Raw genomic sequence first — 23,577 nt, 5'->3', positions numbered from 1 at the left:
TGACTCTGTGCACGACCCTGTGAGCCTCCAGCAGCCAGAATTTGTTCTCTGTCCATCCCACTGATTCAGGGGCACAAACACTGGGAGGAGACTGGAACAGGACAACGTCTGTGTCAGGAGGCCTTTTATCTTCAAACTTCTGTGCAAAGCTGTTGTTGGGATTACATAACTAATGGAGATGCTTCTTTCCATGATAAAATCAGAACATGCTGGAAACACTCAGCAGGTCAGGCAGCATCTGAGAGCTCCCATCACCATACTACAGGCTCTCCAGGGGCTGGACTTGAGGAGTGGCAGCCAGAATCCCCTTCAAGCTCTTCTCTGATAACAATGCCTACTCTGCACCCTTCTCCAACCTACCTCCCAGCACTGATCCCTCCAACACCTCTCTTCCACCAGTTTGGCTGCCCTAACCATACCAGTGTCCCACATTTATTCCTGCCTCACTGTCCCATTCCCATCCCCACTCACCCTGCTGCCAATCTGTGCCCATCCATATCTCCCAACACACTTGCTCTGCCCCACCAGACCTGTGGCCCGTCCATCACCGCCCCCCCCCCCACCCCCGCAGCCTCTCCCAGGCTGTGCTGGTCCGTACCTGTGCCCTGTTCGTGTTGGGCTGTTCTGTGCCAAACTCCTTTCCCAGGGGCTCCGCGGGGTCTTGGCGGGGCTGATAGGCCGTGGGATCCTGCTGTGTGGTCTGCGGCCGGGGGTCCGGTGCAGGGAGGTGTCAGAGGCCGTGTCCTCCTCAGAGGCAGTGGGGGGCTGCTGGTCGCCAGGAATGCGGGAACCCTGCCTGCGGCCTGCCAGCAGCCGGGCCAAGCTGGAAGGGGGCCGGCTGCCCCTTTGGCCCAATCGCTCCCTCAGTGAGGCAGAAGCTGAGGCTGAGTGCTCAGAGCCTGTATCCTCCTCGGGCAGCAGCACAGGTATGCGGCTCGGCCGGGCAGGCTGGCAAGGAGAACGAGGGCCACGGGCCCTCCTCCCCCGGCCTAGTGTTGGCTGTGGGCTGGCCGGCCCATTTTGCAGGCTCTCCCCCCCTGGCTCCAGGGCCTGGAAGAACTCATAGTGGTCGTGGGGCAGGAGGTGCCCACCCGACGACATGACGTTGAGGTGGCTCTTCTCAGCGATGTGCAAGAAGGTGCGCTCCACCTTTGTGAAGGGGCAGGATGCAGCGGCTGGTGGTGGGCCCAGTGGCCTGGCCTCCGATTTGATGAGGGAGGAGAGGGTGCCGGGCTCAGACACGTCTAGCTGGCTTCCCAAGGGCTGCACCCTCTCACCCTGTGGGGTCAGGGCAGCCAGTGTGCCCTGCTCGCCCTCCTGGGCCACCTCGGGCAGTGGCGATCGCTGGGCATCCCCCGGTGAGAACAGCACTAGAGTCCTGGATCCCTCCTCGGGCTCAGCCTCACCTTCCAGCCCCCGACTTGGCCCTGGACCCAGCCCTGGCCCCCGGCCCTCCTCTGCCAGCAGGGTGGAGGCTGCTGCCTCCTGGCTGCTCCCACTGCTCCTGCTGCTTTCCTCTGAGCTCAGCTCACCCTGCCCTGTGCCAGCCCCCTCCTCTGGAGCCCCTCCACTGGCCAGCTCTTCGCCCCTTGACCCCGCCTCATACTGCACCAGGTGCCAGCCCACAGGGGTGACCCAGAGCTGGGGGGGGCTGGCAGAGGCTCCTGATACCCCAGGGGGTGTCCAGTCCACAGCGGGCATCACCATCTGCAAAACAAAGACCCTGTGTTAATCATCTACCACTTAACCATCCCACCTCACCCCTAATCCCCCCCCAACACCCTCAACCTGACCCAACCTCTTACCCACAGCCTTGACCCAACCCTGATCTCTAACCTGTCAAATCTCACCCCAGCCACGATCTTCAACTCATCGCTTCAACTCAAGCCTGACCTCTGACCCACAGCTCACCCAGTCTCTCGAGCCCACACAGTCAGTGCTGTGTGTGTGAATGGTCAGAAGCCAGGGCGAGAGCTGAGCAATAGAACACGAGCCCAGAAGTGATGTGGAATTGTGTGAGACCCCAGGGAGCCCACACCCACCCTGGGACGGTAATGGATGAGAGATGTGGGATAGATGGGAGTAGGTGTGAGGAGATGTAGCATGGGTGAGGGTAAGGGATGAGGGTGTGGGATGGTAGTTCTCCCTCTGTTACAGTGGGGTGGGAAATTACCAAACAGGCTGGAACTATGAGTGGGGTGTTTTTCCTTTCTCAGTTCCGTAGGGAGAGGCAAGGACTCTCCAGTGTCTGTAGCACTACCCACTCCCTGATCTCCCTCCCAATGAGGGAGAGACTTTGCTGGGTCTGAGGACGCAGGGGTTGGAAGCCAGGAGCAGTGCCCATCACTGGGACAGTTAGAAAGGAGGATCTGGGGAGAGGGTGAGGGTGTCAGAAAGCTTTTTCGGGATCCTGGTGACAAGGGATTACAACCACAAGGTGTAGGCAGAGAAGCTGGAGAAATGTTCCTCATATGGACACAGTGCTGAGGGATTGGATCACAGACCGTAATTCAATTGGTTTTAAAATAGTTATGTAAAAAGATAGCACTGGTCCGCAAATTAAAATCCTAATTTTATGGAGGCTTTTCCAGGGGCTCTAGCAAATGGAAGGCTTTAAAAAGTAGGGAGAGTTCACGGTCAGCACCTTCCTGCTAGAGTGAAAGGCAAGGCTGGCAGGTATAGGATGAAGGATACGAGGCTCTGGTGAGGAAAAAGGAGGAGGCATATATCAGACAGAGACAACTGATACCAAGTGAATCCCTTGAGGAGTACAAAGGATGTAAGAGTACACAAATGGATATCGAGTGGGCAAAAAACTGACATGAGATATTCTTGGCAAATAATGTAAAGCAGAATTCAATTTTAGGAGTAAAAGGGTCATCTATGTGTAGGAGACAGATGAGAAGCTAAATAAACTTTTCTTGTTTTTAGTTCATAATCAGGTTTATTATCACTGACATATGTCATGAAATTGTCATGGAAACTAAGTAATTCAGAGAAAGGAACAGTGATGCCCTAAAACATATCCACATTACAAATGATGGCAGAGTAAAGGTGGATTAATCTGCAGGAACTGACCCAATGTATCCTAAGACATTGAAAGATTGGAGAGAAGAAATTGCTGGGCCCTGGCAGAGATACTTGTATCTCCATTAACCACAGCTGAGGTATCCGAAGACTGAAGGATGGCTAATATTGTGCCTTCATATACAAGCATGGAGACTACAGGCTGGTGAGCCTAACATCAGTGGTGGCAAAGGTACTGCAGTGGATTCTGAGACAGCGCCTGCCAGCATTTGGAAAGGCAAGGACTTATTTGGCATAGTTCATATGGCTTTGTGTGAGAGATTGTGTCTCATGACAGTTTTTTTTTGAAAAGGTAACAAGAGCAATGATGAGGGCAGAGCAGTAGATATTACCCAAATGTACATGAGTAAGGCCCACAAAGTTCCACATTTTAGGCTGGGCCAGTAGGTTCGATCACAAGAGATGCAAGGTGGTAAGAGGAAACAGAGGGCTGTGGTGGAGGCTTTTTCCTGGATTGGAGGCCTGTGCACAGTAGTGTGTCACAGGGCCCTTTGATGTTTGCCATCCATATTAATGATTTGGATAAGAATGAGGATGGAATGATTCAGTTTGGAACACAGAATATGAAACAGTACAGCACAGGAACTGGCCCCCTTCAGCCCAGACTGTCTGTCCCCAAACACGATGCTGAATCTCTTCTGCCTGTACGTAATCTGTATTGCTCAATTTCCTGAACATTCTCTATCTAATAATCTCTTACATATCACTCTTGTATCTGTTTCCACCCCCTCTCTCTGCAACCCATTCTATAAATCTACTGCTCTGCAACCCTTTCTATAAACTTGCCCACATATCTCCTTCAAATATTACGCATGCTCTCTAGTATTGGGCATATCTGGAACAATTGTTTATCAATGCCTCTCATATTCTTATAAATGTCTATCCAGTCTCTCCTCAACCTCCAACACTTTGGTATCCTGGTGAACCGTGTCATTTCCAAAACCATATACTTATTGTAATGGGATGACCAGAACTGTACACACAGTACTCCAAATGCAGCCAAATCTAAGTTTTATACAGCTGCAACATGTTTTTCTTACTCTAATGCTCATGCCCTGACCAATGAAGGCAAATATGATGTTTTCCTTCTTTATCAGCCTACCTATTTGGGTAATTCAGTGAGTTATGAACTTTGGGCTCCAAGATCGCCAATTTTGTGGGTGACCCCAAATTGATGGTGTAATTGACAGGTTGTCTTCTTGTAAACTGGGAAAGTGGGCAAAGGAATGGCAGATGGAATTTATCTCAGACAAGTGTGAGGTGTTGCATTTTGTAAACTAAACAGGCCAGGACTTACACAGTAAATGGTAGGACCTGGAATGTGCTATAAACCAGACACCTAGGGTTCAGGTGCATAGCTTGCTGGAAGTGGTGACCACAGACATCGTGGTGAAGAAGGCATTTGACACTTGCCTTCATTGGTTAGGGCAATGTTACAATTGTACAAGATTTTGTTGATACCACACACACAGAGTACTGTGTGCAGTTCTGGTCACTCAGCTATAGGAAGCATCTGGTTAAGCTGGAAAGGGTGCAGGAAAGATACACGAGGATGTTATTGGAACAGAAGGGCTTGACTTTCAAGAAGGCACTGATTAGAAGACTGACTGGCAAGAGACGTTTTCTGCTTGGCTACAGGTGATTCGTGGGGTTTCATGCTATACGTCAATAATTTGGAACGAGGGAACGTCACGTGATGACGTAGAATCGAGACGTGGAAATCCAGCTCTCCCGTAAAAAACCAGTAAAATAATGTTAAAGTGAAGAAAAGTTAGTAAATACTTTTTAAAAATTACTTATAAACTACTCAGGATTGTCTTAAGATATGTCTCCTAAACAGAAGCAGAAGAAAACTACTACTTTGAAGACAACACAAGTTGGAAAAGAATCAAGGCCAGCCGCCATGAAAGAGCCTCAGGCTCAAGTGCATTTTACCTCCGGCGATACAGAACAGGAAACTGCGGCAACATCAACCGTTTCCAAAAAAAAAAGAGCAACAGGAATTGCGCATGCATGAAGGAAGGGGCATGCGCAAACATGAGCAACCCAAACTACAAATCCCACCTATGATTGGAACTGAAAGTGAAAGTGGATATGAGGTGGAATCAGATTCTCTGGATAAATCAGATGAAGATGAAGAGACAAAGAAGAGCAACAGGAAGAGGTTGGAGGTGATATTGGAGACATTAAAAAATCTTTGGTGCAAATAATGCATGAATTAAAAGCATTAAAAGTAATAAAAATATGAAGATTATGTTTGATAAAATGATGAAAAGACAGGACAAAATGAACAAGAAAATTAAAAACTTGGAAGAAACAACGGGAGACACCATTGATAGAGTGAATAAAATGGAAGATAATATTTCTGCCTGGACATCAGAAAGAAAATGGTTGTTGGAAAAAGTGGATGTACTTGAAAATTTTAGCAGATGAAATAATATTAAAATTGTTGGACTTAAAGAAGGTATAGAGGGAGAGGATCCAATAAATTTTTTTCAAAAATGGATTCCAGAAATTTTGGAAAAGGAAGAAGGAACCCAGTTAATTGAAATTGAAAGGATTCACAGAGCCTTAAGATCAAGACCTCAAGTGATCAAAACCCACGATCAATCTTGAAAAAACGCTTAAGATAGTAAGATAAAGAAAAGATCCTGAAGGCGGCTGCCCAACGTGCCAGAAAGAGAAACGAGCCATTGATGATAGAAGGGAAAACAGTTCTTTTCTACCCTGATATAAGTTATGACCTTTTGAAGAGAAAGAAGGAATTTAACCCAGCAAAAAAAGTTTTATGGGAAAAGGGCTATAAATTTATATTGTGCACCGGGCAACCCTGATAATTTTTTTGGATGACGGGAAAAGATGATCTTTTACTGATTATCGGGATGCGGAAGAATTTGCTCAAGAACTTCCAAATATTCGCTAATCACAGCCAAAGATTTAAAAGTGAAACTGGGATTAAAGATAAAGACAGGGACAGTAAATGGAGTTGATGGATGTTTAAGGACAGAAGAATATTTAAATATATTCTTAATTATATGATACAGGGGAGAAAGGTAAAAATTTGAGAAATATTAATCAAGAGTAGTGATATTATTTTTTCTTCTCTTATATATACTTTTTTATGTTACGGGGGAGCTGGGGGAACTTCAGATCGATTGCTATGGGATTCACGTGTGTAATCATGGCGATTGCCATGACCCGCACAACGGAGGGGGGTAATGTTGTGTTTTTTTATTCACAACATTAGTAGGGGGGTATTTTGTTATTTTTTTTCTTTATGATCTATTTTTCTTTAATCTTTCTTTCTTTGCCTGGACAATCGGGGGTGGGGGGGAGAGACACATAGCAACATGGAGAATTTTAAAAAGGTTCCCCAAGGCACTACAAAAGTTGAAAAGTTAGGTATTACTATAGACTGGAGTAACCCTGTTAAAAATAATGACTAATTTACTGAATTTTTAAAGTTTTAATGTTAATGGGCTTAATAGACCAGTGAAAAGAAAAAGAATTTTAACATACATTAAGAAAATGAAAATAGATATAGCTTTTAGCTGCATTCCATTTGAAAAAATTACTTATAATTTAAGAGATAAATATGAAATATTTCTGAAAATTTGGTGCCCTTATTTACAAAAGATAGGATTAAATATATAGGTGCTCCAAAGATAAAATTATTGGTTTTTGGGGAAATAAATAAATAAATATACTAAAGCTATTATGAACTCTGTGGAGCATGTGGGGATCTTCCGATATCCAGGCATTCTTTCTTTCTTTCTTTCTTTTTTTCCCTCTTTCTTCAGGGATATGTTATGGGGGAGGGGGAAGGGTTGATAATTTTTTTTCCTTCTGTAACCATTTGAAAATTCAATAAAAAAATTTTTTAAATGATTTGGAAAGACAGAATTGATGGCTTTGTGGCTAAGTTTGTAGATGACACAAAGGTAGTATCGAGGAAACGGACTGCAGAAGAATAAATTAGGAGAATGCATATAGAAGTGGCAGGTGGAATATAGTGTAGTCAAGGAGTTTGGTAGAAAGAATAAAGGCATAGACTATTTTCTAAACAGAAAAATTCAGAAATCAGAGGTACAAAGGGACTTGGGAGTCCTTGTACAGGACTCTCTACTACAGGTTAACCATGCTAAGGAAGGCATATGCAATGTTGTTAATTCATTTTGAGAGGAATAGAATAAAAAAGTGAGGATGTAATGCTGAAGCTTTTTAAGGCATTGGTTAGACTACACTTGGAGTATCATCAGCAGTTTTGGGCCCCATATCTAAGAAAGAATGTGCTGGTATTAGAGGGGGTCCAGAGGAGGTTCATGAAAATGATTCCAGGAATGAAAGGGTTAACATGAGGAGCTGGCTCTGGACCTGTACTTGGAGCTTAGAAGAACGAGGGGGAATCTCATTGCAACCTATCAACTACTGAAAGGCCGAGATAGTGTGGAAGTGTAGAGAATGTTTCTTATTCTATTTAGAGAATTTTATTTAGCCAGAAGGTGGTGAATCTGTGAAATTCATTGCCACAGATGGCTTTGGAGGCAAAGTCATTGAGTATATTTAAAACAAAGTTTGATTGGTTTGTGGATTAGTTAGGACATCAAAGGTTATGGGGGAAGGCAGAACAATAGGGTTGAGAGGGATAATATATCAAACATGATGGAATGGTGCAGCAGACAATGGGCCAAAAGGCCTAATTCTGCTCCCAGGTCTTATGGCTATGGCTGTTTTCCCTGGAGCAAAGGAGTCTCAGGGGTGATCATATGTAAAGTCATGTGGGGCAAGTGAACAGCTACAGTTTTTTCCCCAGGATAAAGAAGTCCAAAACTAGGCATAGGTTTAAAGTGAAAAGGAAAATGTTTAAAGGGAACTGGAAGGGCAGGTTTTACCACACAGAGGAGGATGATGGTTATGTGGTATGGGCTGTCAGGGGAAGTATAGGTGGTGAGTACATTTACAGCTTTTACAAGACAGGTGAGCAAGGTTCCCAACCTGGGATCCAAGGATCCCTCGGTGAATGGTAGGGGTCCATGGCATAAAAAAGGTTGGCAACCCCTGGTTTAGAGGGATATGGGCTAAACACAGGCAAATGGGATTAGTTTGGTGGCACCTTGGTTGTCATCGACCAATATGCCGTTTGAATACAGTGGAGAGATATGCGGTAGTTGGACAGGGTGGGTGAAGGGAATATGTTCCTAGCAGAGTTGGAGAACGTGGACATGGGTTAGAAGGTGGTGAGGTGTGCTGAATCTGGGGGTAGAGGGTCAGGCTGTGGGACTCACTGTCTGAGTGCGGAGCTGATTCCCTTGTGCTCTGCTACAGGTGATGGAGAGCAAGATTCATGGGATTGTGGGAAGAACAGGATTACTGTACACAAGGTCATTAGTGAATATGTCTGCTGACAGCACTGTTGAAATTACAGTATGCCACAATGCTGGTGGAGAGGGAGTTCCAGGCTTTAGACTCAGTTACAGAGACTGAGTGGCGAGATATTTCCCAGCTGGGAGGGGAACCATCTTCTCTTGCCTGAGTTTGGGAGGATCTGACCGGGTACTGGTGGTGTGGAGAGGGGGTGGATGGGGAAACGATCGAGCAGCTCTCTTGGATAGTGTTGAGTTTGAGAGTTGTTGGAGCCGCACACATCCCGGCCAACGGGTGGTGTCCATCACCCTCCTGACTTGTGCTTTGTGGATGGGGTGTCAGGAGGTGAGTCACTCACCACAGGATGGCCAGCCTCTGACTTGCTCATGTGGTCAATATTATTTTTGAGGTATTGTGTACTACAATGAGACCGTTAGCATACTGAGAGATTGTGAGAGCCCCTAGGCTGGTTTCAGAGCTGACCACTTCCACAAATCCACCTGTCCACCAATATCCCCTATCCACCCACCCTTTGCCACGTCCAGTTCCCTGGCTTTCTTTCCAAACAAAGATTTGGAACAGCCAAACTTTGAAGGTGCATGTGTTGGGGTTGGACCTGACTGGGGCCTGTACACTGCAGTGTTGGGTGTCAGGGGACATGATGCTAGGTACTGTGCCCAGCCAACGCTTCCAGAGGTCTGGTTGTCAGACTCTCTGCTATCTCACCAGATGGTGTACAGAAAGGGTGTTTCTTTCCAAAGACCAGATGGACAGTGTCCCTGGCCCTGAGCAAAGGGCCCACTGTGGGTGCAACCACCACACAGCAGGTATACTCTTCAATGTCCCAGAGAGGCGAGGTTGGACATCACCCCAATTTCACTCTGCAGCTAACTGTTCCTGTAGCTGGTGTCAGAGAACACTGAATGACTGCCTACCACCTCATCTGGAACTTGCATGGCTATGCCTCGCCTACAAGGAGCTGGGGATCATTCAGCGCTGCGTGCTGCCTGGTAAATGGCGAACAGCGAACGTAATGTGGTAAGTTGCCTAACCTGGGTCTGTAGGTGACAGAGCCTCAGTACTCGGCTCTGGCTGGGCCTGTGGAGCCAGGAACAGCTGGATCACTCTCAGCACAAGGAGAGAATGGATCCCATCCCATCACAATGAGCGTATCTGACCCAGAACTTCTTCTGGAGGTGGCCCACACATGCACTGACCTTTAGAAACTCTCTCTGTGCTGTTCCGCCAACTGTTTTCTGTGCAGGAAGGGTCCTGCACACTCTCCACCTCCTGACTCTTGTTTGCTGTACAGACACCCGAGATGGTCTGTTCTACCACTGGGGTGTGCCCAGTGGAAGAAGGCCTGTCTTCACAGGATTCCTTCCACTTTACATTGTGGACTTGGGGTGGAGAGCTTAGGACAAAACAGTCCCATGCAACAGGTTTATAGGTTGGATCACAGACTCCCAGTGCACTTGTCAATTTGACAGTCTGGAATGGTCAGTGTTCCACAGAGTGGTCAAAGCTCCAGTTGTGGTTTATCTCAAGGGGCTGTTCTTCAATTTCTGGCTGAACTTCAGCCCCAAGCTCCAGCCCCAAGCTCCAGATCATTGGGCACAATACCAGGGCAGAGTGCAAAACTCCCTCTACACTGTCCCAATACACACTTCCATGGCACAAATTAAAACAGAGCATGAAACTCCCTCTACACTGTCCCACCACGTACTCCCAAGGTCAGCCACAGGTAAGCTTCCTCTTTACAGTCCCATCACACACTCTTAGGGCACCGGTCAGACAGACTGAAGCTCCCTCTACACCACCCTATCACACACCCCCAGGGTTAGAAACAGAGTGAAGTTCCCTCCTCACTGTTCCACCACACATTCCCAGAGTTAGACAGAGTGGAACTCTCCCTACACTGTGCTCTCGCTGGGGTAGTGGCAGGGGTAATGACTGAATGGGTTGGAGTAAATCCCTGTGTGCCTGCATTTTGCCCTGAAGGTGTGTACTTGCTGTCCACTCTGGGTGTGGACACTCCCCCTTGGTTGCCCAGCAAAGGGCTGGGCCCCAGTGGAATGGGCCTTGTGGGTCTGGCTCCCTGTGGGAAGGGTGGGGGACTGACAGCATCTCTGGATGAGAGCTCTGCTGAAAGCAGCAACAGTTACACCTGTGCGAGGAACGCGGAGACTGTAAGAATGAATTTGTGCCTTTGCTGCCCTGCTGTGTGGAGTGGGGGGCTGCTGGTCCATGCACCCACCCCACAGCCCCTTCGCCTGGCCAGTGAGGCTGCTCTGTCACCACTGCTCCCGGTGCCCAGGTTGGCCCTGCTGTCTGCCCTGTGGTCTGAGCGTGGAGCTGGGGGTCAGTACACCGTGCCCATCATTCACAAAAGAGACAGATGAGACTACAAAGAATCAGAGGCAACTGCAGACGAGTCTGATCTCCAAGCTTTAATGACATCTGGGGAAATATACAGCTGCCATTGCAGATGTTTACACTCCATACAAGGGCAAAAGGCACAAATTCAAGTTTAGAGTTCCGTCTGAATCCTCGCGCCACTCTGCATAAAGCCGCTCAGTTAGAAATTACAATTTACAATCCTCAGCCAGTATTTACAGCACGTTCCATGCAGAAGGATACTGCCCGTCCACAGACAGTTCCGTATAATACAGTGGCTCGTGGTAAAGCCAGTGAGCAGCCTGAGTTACATGCAAAGACCCCCCACTCCCCTTTATTCACAGTAGTAAGAATTCTGATTAAAACTGCATTATACAATGAATTCAGTGCGCTACGCTTCAAGTTAAAAAACCCATGGGCGTAAAGTTGTAGTGTAGTGACTAATCTAATTGCCCACAACTGTGGGAACACTTGTAACATGGTCTTTCCCAGCAATAATTGGCTCCATATCCCTGCTCCCAATCTGTGGAGAGCCCCTCGGTCAACATCAGCCTAAAGAGGGGTGGGGCTAGCCTGTTGTCTGGACAGTCGGGGAAAAAAGGTGGGCTCTTCGCTGGGTGAGGGGAAGAGGCAAACCAGGGCGATCGGGTGAAGCCGTGAGGAGGGTGATCCGGTGAGGCAGAGAGCAAAGTGGTGGAAGAGTACTCAGGTCCACGTGGACTGGAAGCTCAACACCCAACGCGATACAGGCATCACTATCCAACACAGAAAGTCGTCCAACCAGACCAAGGCAACAGTCAGCTAACATTTGCACTAGTCCCCAGTGACTACCTCCAATCAGTCCGACCATCTACCCCTGATATTCAGTAACAATCCCTTCACCAAGTCTCTCACCATCAATGTCCTGGGGGGATCACCGTTCATTTAACACAACTGGACCACCTACTCAGAGACTGTGACCACAGCAGCTGAACAGACACTGGGGTTCCTGTGGTGACTGACACCCCAAGGCGTTTCCCCATCGCCAAGGCACAAGTCAGGACAAAGTAGCTGTACCCTATCCACACTCCCTCCCCACACCAGTGGTACACAGTGACTGCAGTGCTCACCATCCAACCCTCAGCCCCTCTCACTGGGTCTAAACCCTGGAACAGCCTCACCACCAGCACCAGGCGCCATGTAGTGGCTCATTCCCACTCTCTCCAGGGTAGGGTGGGAGGAGGACAGCAGTCAGTACTGGCCTTGCGTACACCGATTCTACCACTGTTGACTGTACCAATGTGTGATAGAATCAATAGAAAGCTAGCAGTATTGGCCGCTGCTGTTCTGCCCAGTTTTCTCTGTCATGATCAAAGCAGAGCGCTCCCTACCTGTTACGGCCTCCACCTAACCCATCTCCCAGAAAAGGGTGGGTATCCTCAGCTATACACCTAGGACTGTCTGAAAGTGGTGTCGGTCTCTGCTCTTCCCATCCTGTCAGGTAGAGCTCCAGACCTCACCTATCTCTGGGGCAAGAACAAACCCTTCATGTCCACTCTAATCTCTGCTCCATTGCCTGCCCTCAGACCCTCCGTGCTGAGGGACTTCACTCCTCAGGCCTGCCCGTGGTGTCCCTGGTATATCATACAGACCCATGCCACCTCCGGCGTTTTGTGTTCTGACTCTCTCTTCTCTCCCTGACCAGCAGGGAGCTGTGCTCCTTCACCCCACCCTCCCTCCCAGGGGAGTTTGCACGTGCTCCTGATGACTGTGTGGGTTCCCCCCAAGTGCTCTGGTTGACTCCCACATCACAATGACACACAGGCCGCTGTCAGCTGTCCCGAGTGAGTAGGAGAATGTGGTGGGAGATGGCGGGGAAGTAGGAGAATAAAAAATATTCTGAGTGTAGCATTAGTGTCAGCACAGACATTGAGGTCTGAAGCAACCACTTTCAGTGACTAGAATACACCAGCCCCCAGTCTTTCTCTAGATTGAATCTAGTCCCACCTTTCACCCCCAATCTGGCCCCTTGGCTGGAACTCCACCCTGCCCATCTCCCACACTTACAACATTGGTAACTCCCATTTGAACCCAGGTGTTTTGTGTGTAGCTGAGAGGGCAGAGGATGGCGCTGAGCTCTTACAAGTGCTGTACCACCAGCTCCCTCTGTCCCAGGACCCTCACTGACCACCCTCCCATCCCAGGACCCTCACTGGCCACCCCCCCATTACTAGGCCCCTCCCTGATCACCCCCCCCCCCCGTGCCATGCTCCTCACTGACTACTCCCCCATTACAAGGCCCCTCACTGACCCCCCCCACATTACCAGGCCCCTCACTGACTGCCCCCTCCCCCGTTACCAGACCTCTCACTGATACCTACACCAGCATCCCAATTCTGTCATCAAAATTAGCCAGTGAACAAACTTCGAGTTCCAGAATAAGCAGTCTGACCTTCCCTGATTTATCCTCGCCTCTCCGAGCACTGACTAATGCCAACCCTCAGATGTTTTCAACAACGTGCCCATCTCAGACATCAGGCAGACCAACTCTACGCACAGGGTCACAAGTGGCAGCAAAGAACACTGGTGCTATAAGAACACCAGACAGTGACCATCTGCAACAACAGTCTCAGTGGCAAGCCCATTGCTGAGTCTCCCAGGGTCAGCACACGGGGGGGGGGGAGAATCACTGTTTACCACAAACACCGGACCCATCATGCAGGCTGGGCAGCCTGTGGGAAGTGACTGACCTCCCTGCTCCCCAAGGCCTTTCCTCTTTCTACAAAGCACAAGTCAGGAGAATGATGGACTGACTCCCCATGGCTCCAACAACTCTGGTACTCACTTCATCCAGGACAAAGTAGCTGAGCTGCTTGATCGGCTTCCCAAACACTACCACCACCTGACAAAGCTCATCTATTCCCTCTCTCCACCATCAGTGTACCTCAACTAGACACATCTCATCGTCACTTTACTAGATCCTGGAACTCCTTCCCCACCAGCATCGTAGCAGCACCTTCACCAGAAGGGTTACAGAGGTTCAAGGAGGTAGCTCACCCCCACCCTCTCCTGGGCAGTGAGGGAGGGACAGTGACGACTTCCTGGAGCGAGGTATGCAATGGTTTGAGATGGAGGAAAACAGGATGAGAGCAGCACACTCAGCAGCACCCTCTGCCAGACGTTCCTGGAGAACATGTCTGCTCCCAGCCATGGGACAGGATACACCAAAAACCCAAAATTCTGCAACAGCCCAGAAGGGCAGGGTGATATAGAAGGAATTGGTTCACCCAGGAGGGGCCATGGGCGGACATAGTGGGTGGGGCAAGGGAAGTGCAGAGGAGGAGAGATGGTCATGGGATGGGGCCACACAATTATAAGGGTGGGAATGTGGATGTTCAAAGCAAAGGTGGGAGGAGAAGTTGAGCTGAGCTGGGGGGGGGGGGAGAACATACACAGCTTGGCAGGTGTGAGGGGTCACAGAGGTTACTATGCTGGGTAAGTTGTAGGGACTGCAAGGGGTGGGGGCTGTGGGAAAAGGCATGAGGAGTGCAAGGAAGGGGAGGGGGGCATGAGGGGCATGGCGTACATGGATTTAGAGGGTGTGGGCGGGGGCACAAGCAGTTGGGGAGTGGTGAGGGGTGGGTGTGGACGGGGCAAAGTACGAGAAGCGGGTGCAGGGGATGTGGATCGAGGGGTGCCACTCCACCTACACTACGTATACAGTGACCGGTGTGTTCCCCAGACAGTCGACAGGTGCTGCCTGGATATACAAGCAGAAACTGAGGGCCAGCCTGGGGGCACTTTTACCCACCCACCTGCCCCACCACTACCAGCCCACACCAGGTCCCTGCCCCAGCCTGGGACATGGTTACCCACCCACCTGCCCCACCACTACCAGTCTGCTCCAGCTCCCTGCCCCTGCCTGGGGGCGAGATGGGGGCTCAAGTCTTGGACAGGAAGCGGGCCCAGACCTGCTGCAGTTGGCTACGGGAGATGCGGAGCACTGAGGGCATGAGGCGGTGGTTGCCAGAGATGAGGGGCAGGTGTCTCCGCGAAGCCGGCTGGCGGGCAGGGCTGCTCTCCGCCGAGCGGCTCCGCTGCAGGAAGGTAGTGCTGGCATGAGGGTAGTGCTCCGTCTCCAGGGAGGAGGAGGAGAAGACGGAAGAGGCCAGTCTGCGCAGTGGGCTGTACCGCGGCACCGTCTGTGGGGTGGAAGATTCCTGGTCAAACTGAAACACAAACAGGGTCGAGGCTAGAGTCAGATGCACAGCCACAGGGGCAGGGAGAGGGCACACAATCAAAAGCAAAATGTATTTCACAGCTTGTGACTGACAGCTCAGACACAGGAAGGGGCTGACATGGTGGAAGGGAGAGCAGGACTCTCATCTCAACGATCCACGACAAGGCCTTTAGGGGTGACAGATGTGGCAGCGCGTGGACAATCCATCACTGCAGGATGGGGCAAGTCATCCCCCAAGTCTCTGCAAGTGAGGTTAAAGGAGTTCAGAAAGAAAACACAGGCCAGTCATGGCACTGGTAGTGCACTTCAGATCCTCCCAGTCAATAGGAGATAGAGGTGGATGAGAATGTACAATGCATGCTCAGTTAGTCTGCAAATAACATTAAAACAGATGGTATCACAGTGAAGATAGTTATTGAAATTGCAGGGAGATCTTGATCAGCTGGATAAATGGGCTGAGAAATGACAAATTGTGTTCCATTCAAACTAGTGCGAGATGTTGCCTTTTGGGAAGTTAGATCAGGGTCGGACTTCACAGTGAACGGTAGGGCCCCGGGAGCTGTTGTATAATGAAAGACCTTGGAGTCCAAGTACACAATTCCCTAAAACTGAACTCTCCGGTAGACTGGGTGCTGATGTTAGCCTTCATCACTCAGGCCATTGAGCATAGGACCTGTGACGCTATGTTGTAGTTGTACAAGATATCAGTGAGGCTGTACTTGGAATATTGTGTTTGGTTTTGGTCACTTGGTTATAAAAAAAATCATTTGGCTGGAAAGAGCTGAAAGAATATTTACATGAATGTTGCCAAGACTCAAGGGATTGATTTACAGGGAGGGGTTGGGCAGACTAAGACTTTATTCCTTGGAGCATAGGAGACTAAGGGGTGACTTTATACAAGTATGTTAAATCACGAGGGGACGATGTTTAGGGTGAATGTGTGTAGCTTTCTTCCCAGAGAAAGAGAACTAAAGAAGGGTTAGAGTGAGGGGGAAAGATTTAAAAGGGCCCTGATGGACAACTTCATCATGCAAAGGATAGAAAGTAGATGGAATGAGCTGCCAGAGGAAGTGATAACAGTGAGTACAACATATAAAAAGAAATATGAATGTCTGTGGATAGGAAGGGTTTAAAGGGATACAGGCCAAACACGTACAAATGGGACTAGTTTGGGTAGCCTGGTCAGTATGGACAAGTTGGGTTGAAGAGTCTGTTTCTATGCTGTATTACTCTGTGCCTAGGTTTCAACTTCCCCAACGTTAGCTGGGGTCACCTCAGTGGAAAGGAATCACTGAGGTGATATTTTGAAAGTGCAAACTAGAGAACACACTGTGGCAGTATATTAATAGTCCTGTCATCCTAGAAGCTGTGGCCAGGCAAGTGGATAAAGTATCAGTAGGCAAGCTGTTTGGGGATAGTGACCATAACTACACAAGGTTCAAGGTAATTAGAGACAGTGGGTTCAGAAATTAAGGGCCTGAACTGGGGGAAGGCAGATTTCAACCTCTTAAGACCAGGCAGGTCTTAGTATGAAAAAGAAGCATATGCCAGGTAACCAGTGAATGATTGGGGCTCAATAAACTAAAGTGGCTATCTGTGTGTGGAGCCCCAGGAAGTGGGCAAGGTCTTAAATGAGCACTTCCATGCTCATTACAGAAAAGGACATTGCAGCTGGAGATTTTTAGAGTATCGACATCTCTCTCCCTAAAATCTCCAGCTGCAATGCCTTTCTCCATAGTGAACACAGAAGAGCACAGTATCATTTAAATGAAGGTTTTAGACACAGGGTGCTTAAATCCGTGGGTCTATGGTATATGATTGAAAGTCCTGGACCACAGGGACAAGCAGGACCTTTACAATTTGTTATATACATTAATTATTTGGATGTGCGAAGTATGATTCATAGTTTCAGATGGTTGAAAATTGGTGCCGTTGCTGACAGTGGGGAAGATGGTTGTAAACTGCAGAATGCAATGAAATCCTGGTCAGTGTGAGGTGATGTACTTTGGAAGGACTAAAGATAGGACATGGACAACAATGTTAAGGTAACAGACAGTCTACGAAACACAGAAGGCAGTGGTACAGGTAGATAAGGTGCTGGAGAGGAGGGGTAGATAGGTCAGAGGAAGGGAGGGAGAGAGGGGTGGGTCAGAGAAAGAGAGAGCATGAGATCAGGACAGAACCCAGGTCTCTGGATCTCTATACACCATGTGTGTATGTACAGCATGCATGTCTCTCATACACACACACAGATGGAGAGCAAGGCACGGTGTCCCAGCAGATACAGCTGCTGCCCCACAGCTCCAGAGATCCAGAGCCCTGGGTTCCATCCTGATCCTTAGTGCTGTGTGTGCGGAGTTTGCTCGTTCATTCCATGACTGTATGGGCTTCCTGAGGGCTCCTGTTTCTACCCACATCCCAAAGGAACATGAGGTTGGTGGGTTAATTGGGGGCTGTAAATTGCCCCTCATGTGGGCGATTTACACACTGAATACGGGAGAGAGTTGATGGGAATCAGGGCTGGTTAGCTTGTCAGGGTGCTGCCTGCCCTGCCTCTGGTGGTCTGTGGTGGGGTGTACCTACCTGTGGGTGGGAGGTTCGGGTACCTACCTGGTACTTGGGGGTACAGCTCGGACTCGTGGTGGGGTTATGCGTGGTGTTTGTGGATGTGGTTACCTTCCTGGTACTGGGAGGTAGAGAGTTCTAACCCTCAGGGAGGTTTTGGGTGGGGGTTGTGGTTGTGGGTGTCGGTGCGAATACCTACCTGGTGTTCGGAGGTGGAGAGTTCTGACTCACGGCGTGCGGTTTGCGGACCCGGCTGTGAGTGGTGGAGTGGTGAGCGGCCGGGACTGCTGGCTCGTAGCTCCCTCCCACTCTCTGAGGTGGAGGGGCAGTGGGCTGTCCTCCTGCTGCCCTCCTCCTCCAGGACCCTGGGCCGGGCAGCCTCTGCCCCCTCCAAGGGCCGCAGTTCCTCGGGTTCCTCATCGGTAGTACCAGAAGAGCTGGCCTCCACGCCCGGCTGGAAGTCCTTCAGCTCGGTCTTATCGATGATCACCCACTCCTTGCTGTCGAAGTCTTCCTCCTCGGCCAGTGGCACTGACCGGAAGGCAGTACTCAGAGCCTCCTGCTCCGCTGAAGCAGAGACCTCCAGCCGTCCACTCACTGGCCTCTCGGCCCCTGCCTGCTCCTGGCCCGAGCTCAGCAGCACCACCTGGGCCTGGCGGGATGGGGAAGCCAGGAGCTCCACCCGGGACCTGGGGAACAATAACACTGGCTCAGCCTAGGATAACACCTCCAGCCCCAGTCCCGAGTGATGGGACAACAATCCCCAGACCCGGACGTGGGATGTGGACCCCCAGTGGGACAGAGACCAGCTTTCCCCAGCAATGGGGCAGGGACCCCAAGACCTACCCATGGTACATGGACCACAGCGGGACAGGGACTCCCAGCAACTCCACTTTCGGCTTGCAGGATGAGGAACAGGTCAACATCTCTTGCCTTGGCCACCCAGACACGCCTGCCAGAAGCTGTGGTCCAGGAGCAGACAGTAGCTGTCAACGCTCTCTTTCAGGGCAACAACAGCAACATAATCCCAGAAGTCTGCCTCCCCATTCCCTCACCGCCTCTGCACTCAGCCCACATGGGGAGTCTGGAGTAAGTCACGGTTTGGTGAGGGCTGAACAGTCACATGCAGTGGGTGGTGGGAGAAATGCTGGGGTCCAAGGGTAAATGATTGGTTGAGGTTTGGTGTTTCCCTGGGCCAGTTGGGGGTGGTGGTGGGAGAGGGGGGTGGAGTAGGGAGATTTCAGTGGGAGGGAAGAAGTAGGCAGGGAGGAAGTCAAAAGGGAGGGTGGTGCCCAGTGAGTGTGGGTTGCAGTGTTCCCTGTCAGTGGGGAAGGTGTGTTCTGGGGGGGGCGGGGGGGGGGGGGTCAGGTACGGATGGTGCAGAGGATTCTTGGCCCATTTTCGGAGGGTCCAGGGTAGATGACTCTTGGTAAGTGGGGCTGGGGGGAGCTGACCACAAACTCACCGTTTGTCCACAGCCTCGCCACGGGCATCAGTGGTGGAGAGCCGGTCAGATTCAGGACTGTTGACGCGGCGATATCGCAGGGCGGTCTGGCTGCTGTCAACGGCCCCTCGGACTGGGGAGCTGGGGCATGGAATACGACTGGGCTCGTCCTCCAGCACACAATGCGTCTGTAGAGAAGAGAGATCGAGATGAGGGGGGACAGGGAGAAGCGGGAGACGTGGGGGATGGGAGACAGACTCTATCCCCAATAATATTAATCCAGTTCCCTTACACCATCCCTTGGTAACCCCTCTCCCCCATGTGGAGATGACTGACCAGTGGACCTGACTCCTGACCTTGCTCATGCTGATCCGCAGTTTGTTGCGATTGATGTCGGTCTCATCCCAAGCGTCCGTTTCCAGGGCCAGATTGGGAGGTGCCCCGGAGAGGTCCGTGGGCCTGCCGGGGATCATGGCTGGTGCATTCTCCTGGTCACTGAGGTGCTCGTCCTGCAGGACGTCGTCTGTGTTCTCCCGCTGAACGTCCCCAGGCACTGGAGTTACATTGATCACTCTGCAACACAGACACACAGCTGTTACCCCAACCCATGGAGCACCCAGTCCCAGAGACCCACCCAACTCTCACTGTGACTCAGGGACCCCATCCCCACACCTTGCACAACCCTTCGATCTTTAACAGGGACCCACCATGATCCAGTAGGCCTTGGCCCACAGACCCTGCTCCTGTGGCACGGACGACCCTTACCCAGGGGCTCCTGTGCACCGAGTACCCTGCACCACACCTCCCGCCATAACCTCCACGTCTTGATCTTCGCGACCTCATACCCAATCTCCTATTTGAACCTTCCACCCGCTCCAACCCCGACAGCCTGATTAAATGAAGGACTGACCCGAACATAGCAGCGGTCTGTTTGGTGTGCAGCTGAGCTTGGGTGGGGGTGCTGGTGGACAGCAGAGCGTCGGTCCCCCCCTTCTCCCAGTCGAAGGCCTCGTTCTCCGTGATACAGCGCTCCTTGGTGCTGCTCTCCAGTACCGACATAATCAGCTGCCGGGGAAGGCAGGAGCATCAGATCAGGAGCCAAAGACAGGTCCCATACCTCCGAGAGATCTCCCCATACCCCTGAGGGATCGCCCCGCAGCTCCCGAGGGATCTGTAGGATAGGGAAGAGTAGGTGCAGGAAGGAAGTCCAAGCCCGGCTCACTGTCTGGGGGTATGGAGCAAGCCACATGTGACTGAGGCGGGGAGAAATGACTGCACCCATAGAGTAGTGAAGGAAGCCTTTGAAGTCAAATCATGAAATGTATTCCAAGAGGAGTTGGGTACGGTTCTTAGGTCAGGGATATGGGGAGAGAGCCGGAACAATGGACAGAATGTGGGTGATGAGCAGAGCTGATGTTGAATGGTGAAGCAGGCTCCAGGATGTGCCTTTCTCTACTCATCTCCCGAAGGGAGAGCTGGAGCTGTGGACATTCCACTGCAGCCAGCACCTACAGCATGCAGCTGTCAGGCAGCCACAGTGCGTGGCGGAGCCACCTTCAAGGGTTTGCCCAGGTACCTGATAATCTGGTTTGGTGAAGTAATCCAAAGTGGAGACGTGGTCGAGGAACAGGTGGAATTCTGAGGGCATGTGCTTCAACAGCATCCGATGGTCATACTTCTCCTTAATCAGCCCGACCTGTTCCTGTGGGCAGTCAGGGGGCAAGTCTCAGCACCTCCAGTAAAGACACACACCCACTCTAGCCTGCACACGTATCTCCTAACCCCACCCTTGCACGTGCTCCCCCTGATCCCACCACCATAAGCACACACACTGACACATGTGCAGACTCACCTCTTTCTCCTATCTTCAAGGAGCAAGTGTGATGGACACTCCTCACTGGCCTGGGTGAGCATGGCTCCAACAACTCCGGATTGCAACACGGTCCAGGACAAAACAACTGCTCAATCGCTTCCCCAAACACCCCTTCCCTCTGCCTTCCCAAACAGCCCCTCTCAACACCACAGTACACAGTGTGCACAACCTCCAAAATACACTGCATGTACTGACCAGGGCATCTCTGATAGAACCTCTCAAACCCAGACAAGGGAGAGGATACAGGGACACACCCTGACCTGTGTTCCCTTCCCAGTGCCACACCTTCTCACTGGCAAATATCCCACTATCAATGGGTGATTCCCTCCCCCAAACGCCTTCTCTGGATGACCTGCAGCAGTTCAACCTTACCCTCGTCCAGGCAGGGAAAGACCACCCTGGCCAGCAGCTCCATCCTGAGGTCAGGACAGTCCCAGACATCACCACCTGGGTGACGATAAATGCCCATTGACTTGTCAAGATAAATGCCCTCTGTCAAGGGTAGGTTCCCCCATTACCCATTATTGGAGAGGTGCAGGAGAGAACACACCCACAGACAGGAATGGGTGAAGGTACCTTGTCCTTGATTTTTCTCCAGGGTAGCTGACCGACGGCAAACTCCACCAGCATGTAGAACAAGGACCATAGGTCATCGTGTCGGCCCATCTCCTGGTGAAAAAGGACAGAGGGAGGATTAGGGTCAAAGGGAGGAGAAACTGCCCCTTGCACTATCGACCCCACATACAGTAATCATCACACTGGCACTGACTCTGGGACCTCACACCAGTGAGGCTTCAACCACTGACGCTCAGACTAGTGACCCAATGAACTCCACACCATCTCCGAACCACGCATCATTGACCCCGCAATCGCAAAACATCGCCCCAGCGAACCCGGGTCCCCAGCTCTGGTGACCTACACCTCCTCCCTGCCGTACCCGGTTTTTGTGAGCGTTGACAGATGCGTAACGAACCGTCCCTCGGAATCCAGCCACGGCACGGGGCTGCAACAAAGAACAGAGAGATCAGTGTGCGAATGGTTGGTCCACTTTCACCATGGGGTCAAATAATCACACCCCAGTCTGACCCCATCTTCATAATCAGTGTTCACCCATTGTCTGTCATCCCCAGGGTCAGTGACCCCAAGATCAGTGTCAGTCTATCCATCCAAGGTGTCAGTGTGCGTCCACCCATCCCCGGGGTCACTGTTTGTCCCTGGTGTCAGTGTGCGTCCACCCATCCCCGGGGTCACTGTTTGTCCCTGGTGTCAGTGTCCGTCTGCTCGTCCCCGGGGTCACTCTCTGTCCCTGGTGTCAGTGTCCGTCTGCTCGTCCCCAGGGTCACTGTTTGTTCCTGGTGTCAGTGTCCTTCTCCCCATCCCCAGGGTCACTGTCTGTCCCTGGTGTCAGTGTCCGTCTGCTCGTCCCCGGGGTCACTGTTTGTTCCTGGTGTCAGTGTCCTTCTCCCCGTCCCCAGGGTCACTGTCTGTCCTTAGTGAGAGTGTCCGTCCGCCCATCCCCAGGGTCACAGTCTGTCCCTGGTGTCAGTGTCCGTCTGCTCGTCCCCAGGGTCACTGTCTGTCCCTGGTGTCAGTGTGCGTCCACCCGTCCCCAGGGTCACTGTCTGTCCCTGGTGTCAGTGTCCGTCTGCTCGTCCCCGGGGTCACTGTCTGTCCCTGGTGTCAGTGTCCGTCTGCTCGTCCCCGGGGTCACTGTTTGTTCCTGGTGTCAGTGTCCTTCTCCCCGTCCCCAGGGTCACTGTCTGTCCTTAGTGAGAGTGTCCGTCCGCCCATCCCCAGGGTCACTGTTTGTTCCTGGTGTCAGTGTGCGTCCGCCCGTCCCCAGGGTCACTGTTTGTCCTTAGTGAGAGTGTCCGTCCACCCGTCCCCGGGGTCACTGTCTGTCCCTGGTGTCAGTGTCCGTCCGCCCATCCCCGGGGTCACTGTCTGTCCCTGGTGTCAGTGTCCGTCCGCCCATCCACAGGGTCACTGTCTGTCCCTGGTGTCAGTGTGCGTCCGCCCATCCCCAGGGGTCACTGTCTGTCCCTGGTGTCAGTGTGCGTCCGCCCGTCCCCGGGGTCACAGTCTGTCCCTGGTGTCAGTGTGCGTCCACCCGTCCCCAGGGTCACTGTCTGTCCCTGGTGTCAGTGTCCTTCTCCCCATCCCCAGGGTCACTGTCTGTCCTTAGTGAGAGTGTCCGTCCGCCCATCCTCAGGGTCACAGTCTGTCCCTGGTGTCAGTGTCCTTCTCCCCATCCCCAGGGTCACTGTTTGTCCCTGGTGTCAGTGTCCTTCTCCCCATCCCCAGGGTCACTGTCTGTCCCTGGTGTCAGTGTGCGTCCACCCGTCCCCAGGGTCACTGTCTGTCCCTGGTGTCAGTGTCCGTCTGCCCGTCCCCGGGGTCACTGTCTGTCCCTGGTGTCAGTGTCCTTCTCCCCATCCCCAGGGTCACTGTCTGTCCTTAGTGAGAGTGTCCGTCCGCCCATCCCCAGGGTCACAGTCTGTCCCTGGTGTCAGTGTCCGTCCCCCCATCCCCAGGGTCACAGTCTGTCCCTGGTGTCAGTGTGCGTCCACCCGTCCCCAGGGTCACTGTCTGTCCCTGGTGTCAGTGTCCTTCTCCCCATCCCCAGGG

At 51.5% G+C, this 23,577-nt stretch overlaps 1 protein-coding gene across 3 annotated transcripts in view; it reads right to left on the bottom strand.

Moving 5' to 3' along the window:
• LOC132400937 (tau-tubulin kinase 1-like) overlaps positions 1-23,577 on the bottom strand; it is an 87,636-nt gene that overhangs the window by 3,427 nt on the left and 60,632 nt on the right. For all 3 annotated transcript variants that reach the window (XM_059982522.1, XM_059982521.1, XM_059982520.1), the window contains 8 exons: positions 21,887-21,952; positions 21,526-21,618; positions 20,653-20,778; positions 19,987-20,141; positions 19,433-19,649; positions 19,098-19,264; positions 17,832-18,321; positions 599-1,707 (listed from right to left, as the gene is read on the bottom strand). In XM_059982522.1, the coding sequence (XP_059838505.1) occupies positions 599-1,707; positions 17,832-18,321; positions 19,098-19,264; positions 19,433-19,649; positions 19,987-20,141; positions 20,653-20,778; positions 21,526-21,618; positions 21,887-21,952 (2,423 nt within the window). The remainder of the gene's footprint in view (positions 1-598; positions 1,708-17,831; positions 18,322-19,097; positions 19,265-19,432; positions 19,650-19,986; positions 20,142-20,652; positions 20,779-21,525; positions 21,619-21,886; positions 21,953-23,577) is intronic.

The sequence above is a fragment of the Hypanus sabinus genome, chromosome 10 (genome assembly GCF_030144855.1).
Source record: "Hypanus sabinus isolate sHypSab1 chromosome 10, sHypSab1.hap1, whole genome shotgun sequence".
Classification (NCBI taxonomy): Eukaryota; Metazoa; Chordata; class Chondrichthyes; order Myliobatiformes; family Dasyatidae; genus Hypanus; species Hypanus sabinus.
This window is presented reverse-complemented; position numbering and strand designations above follow the sequence as displayed.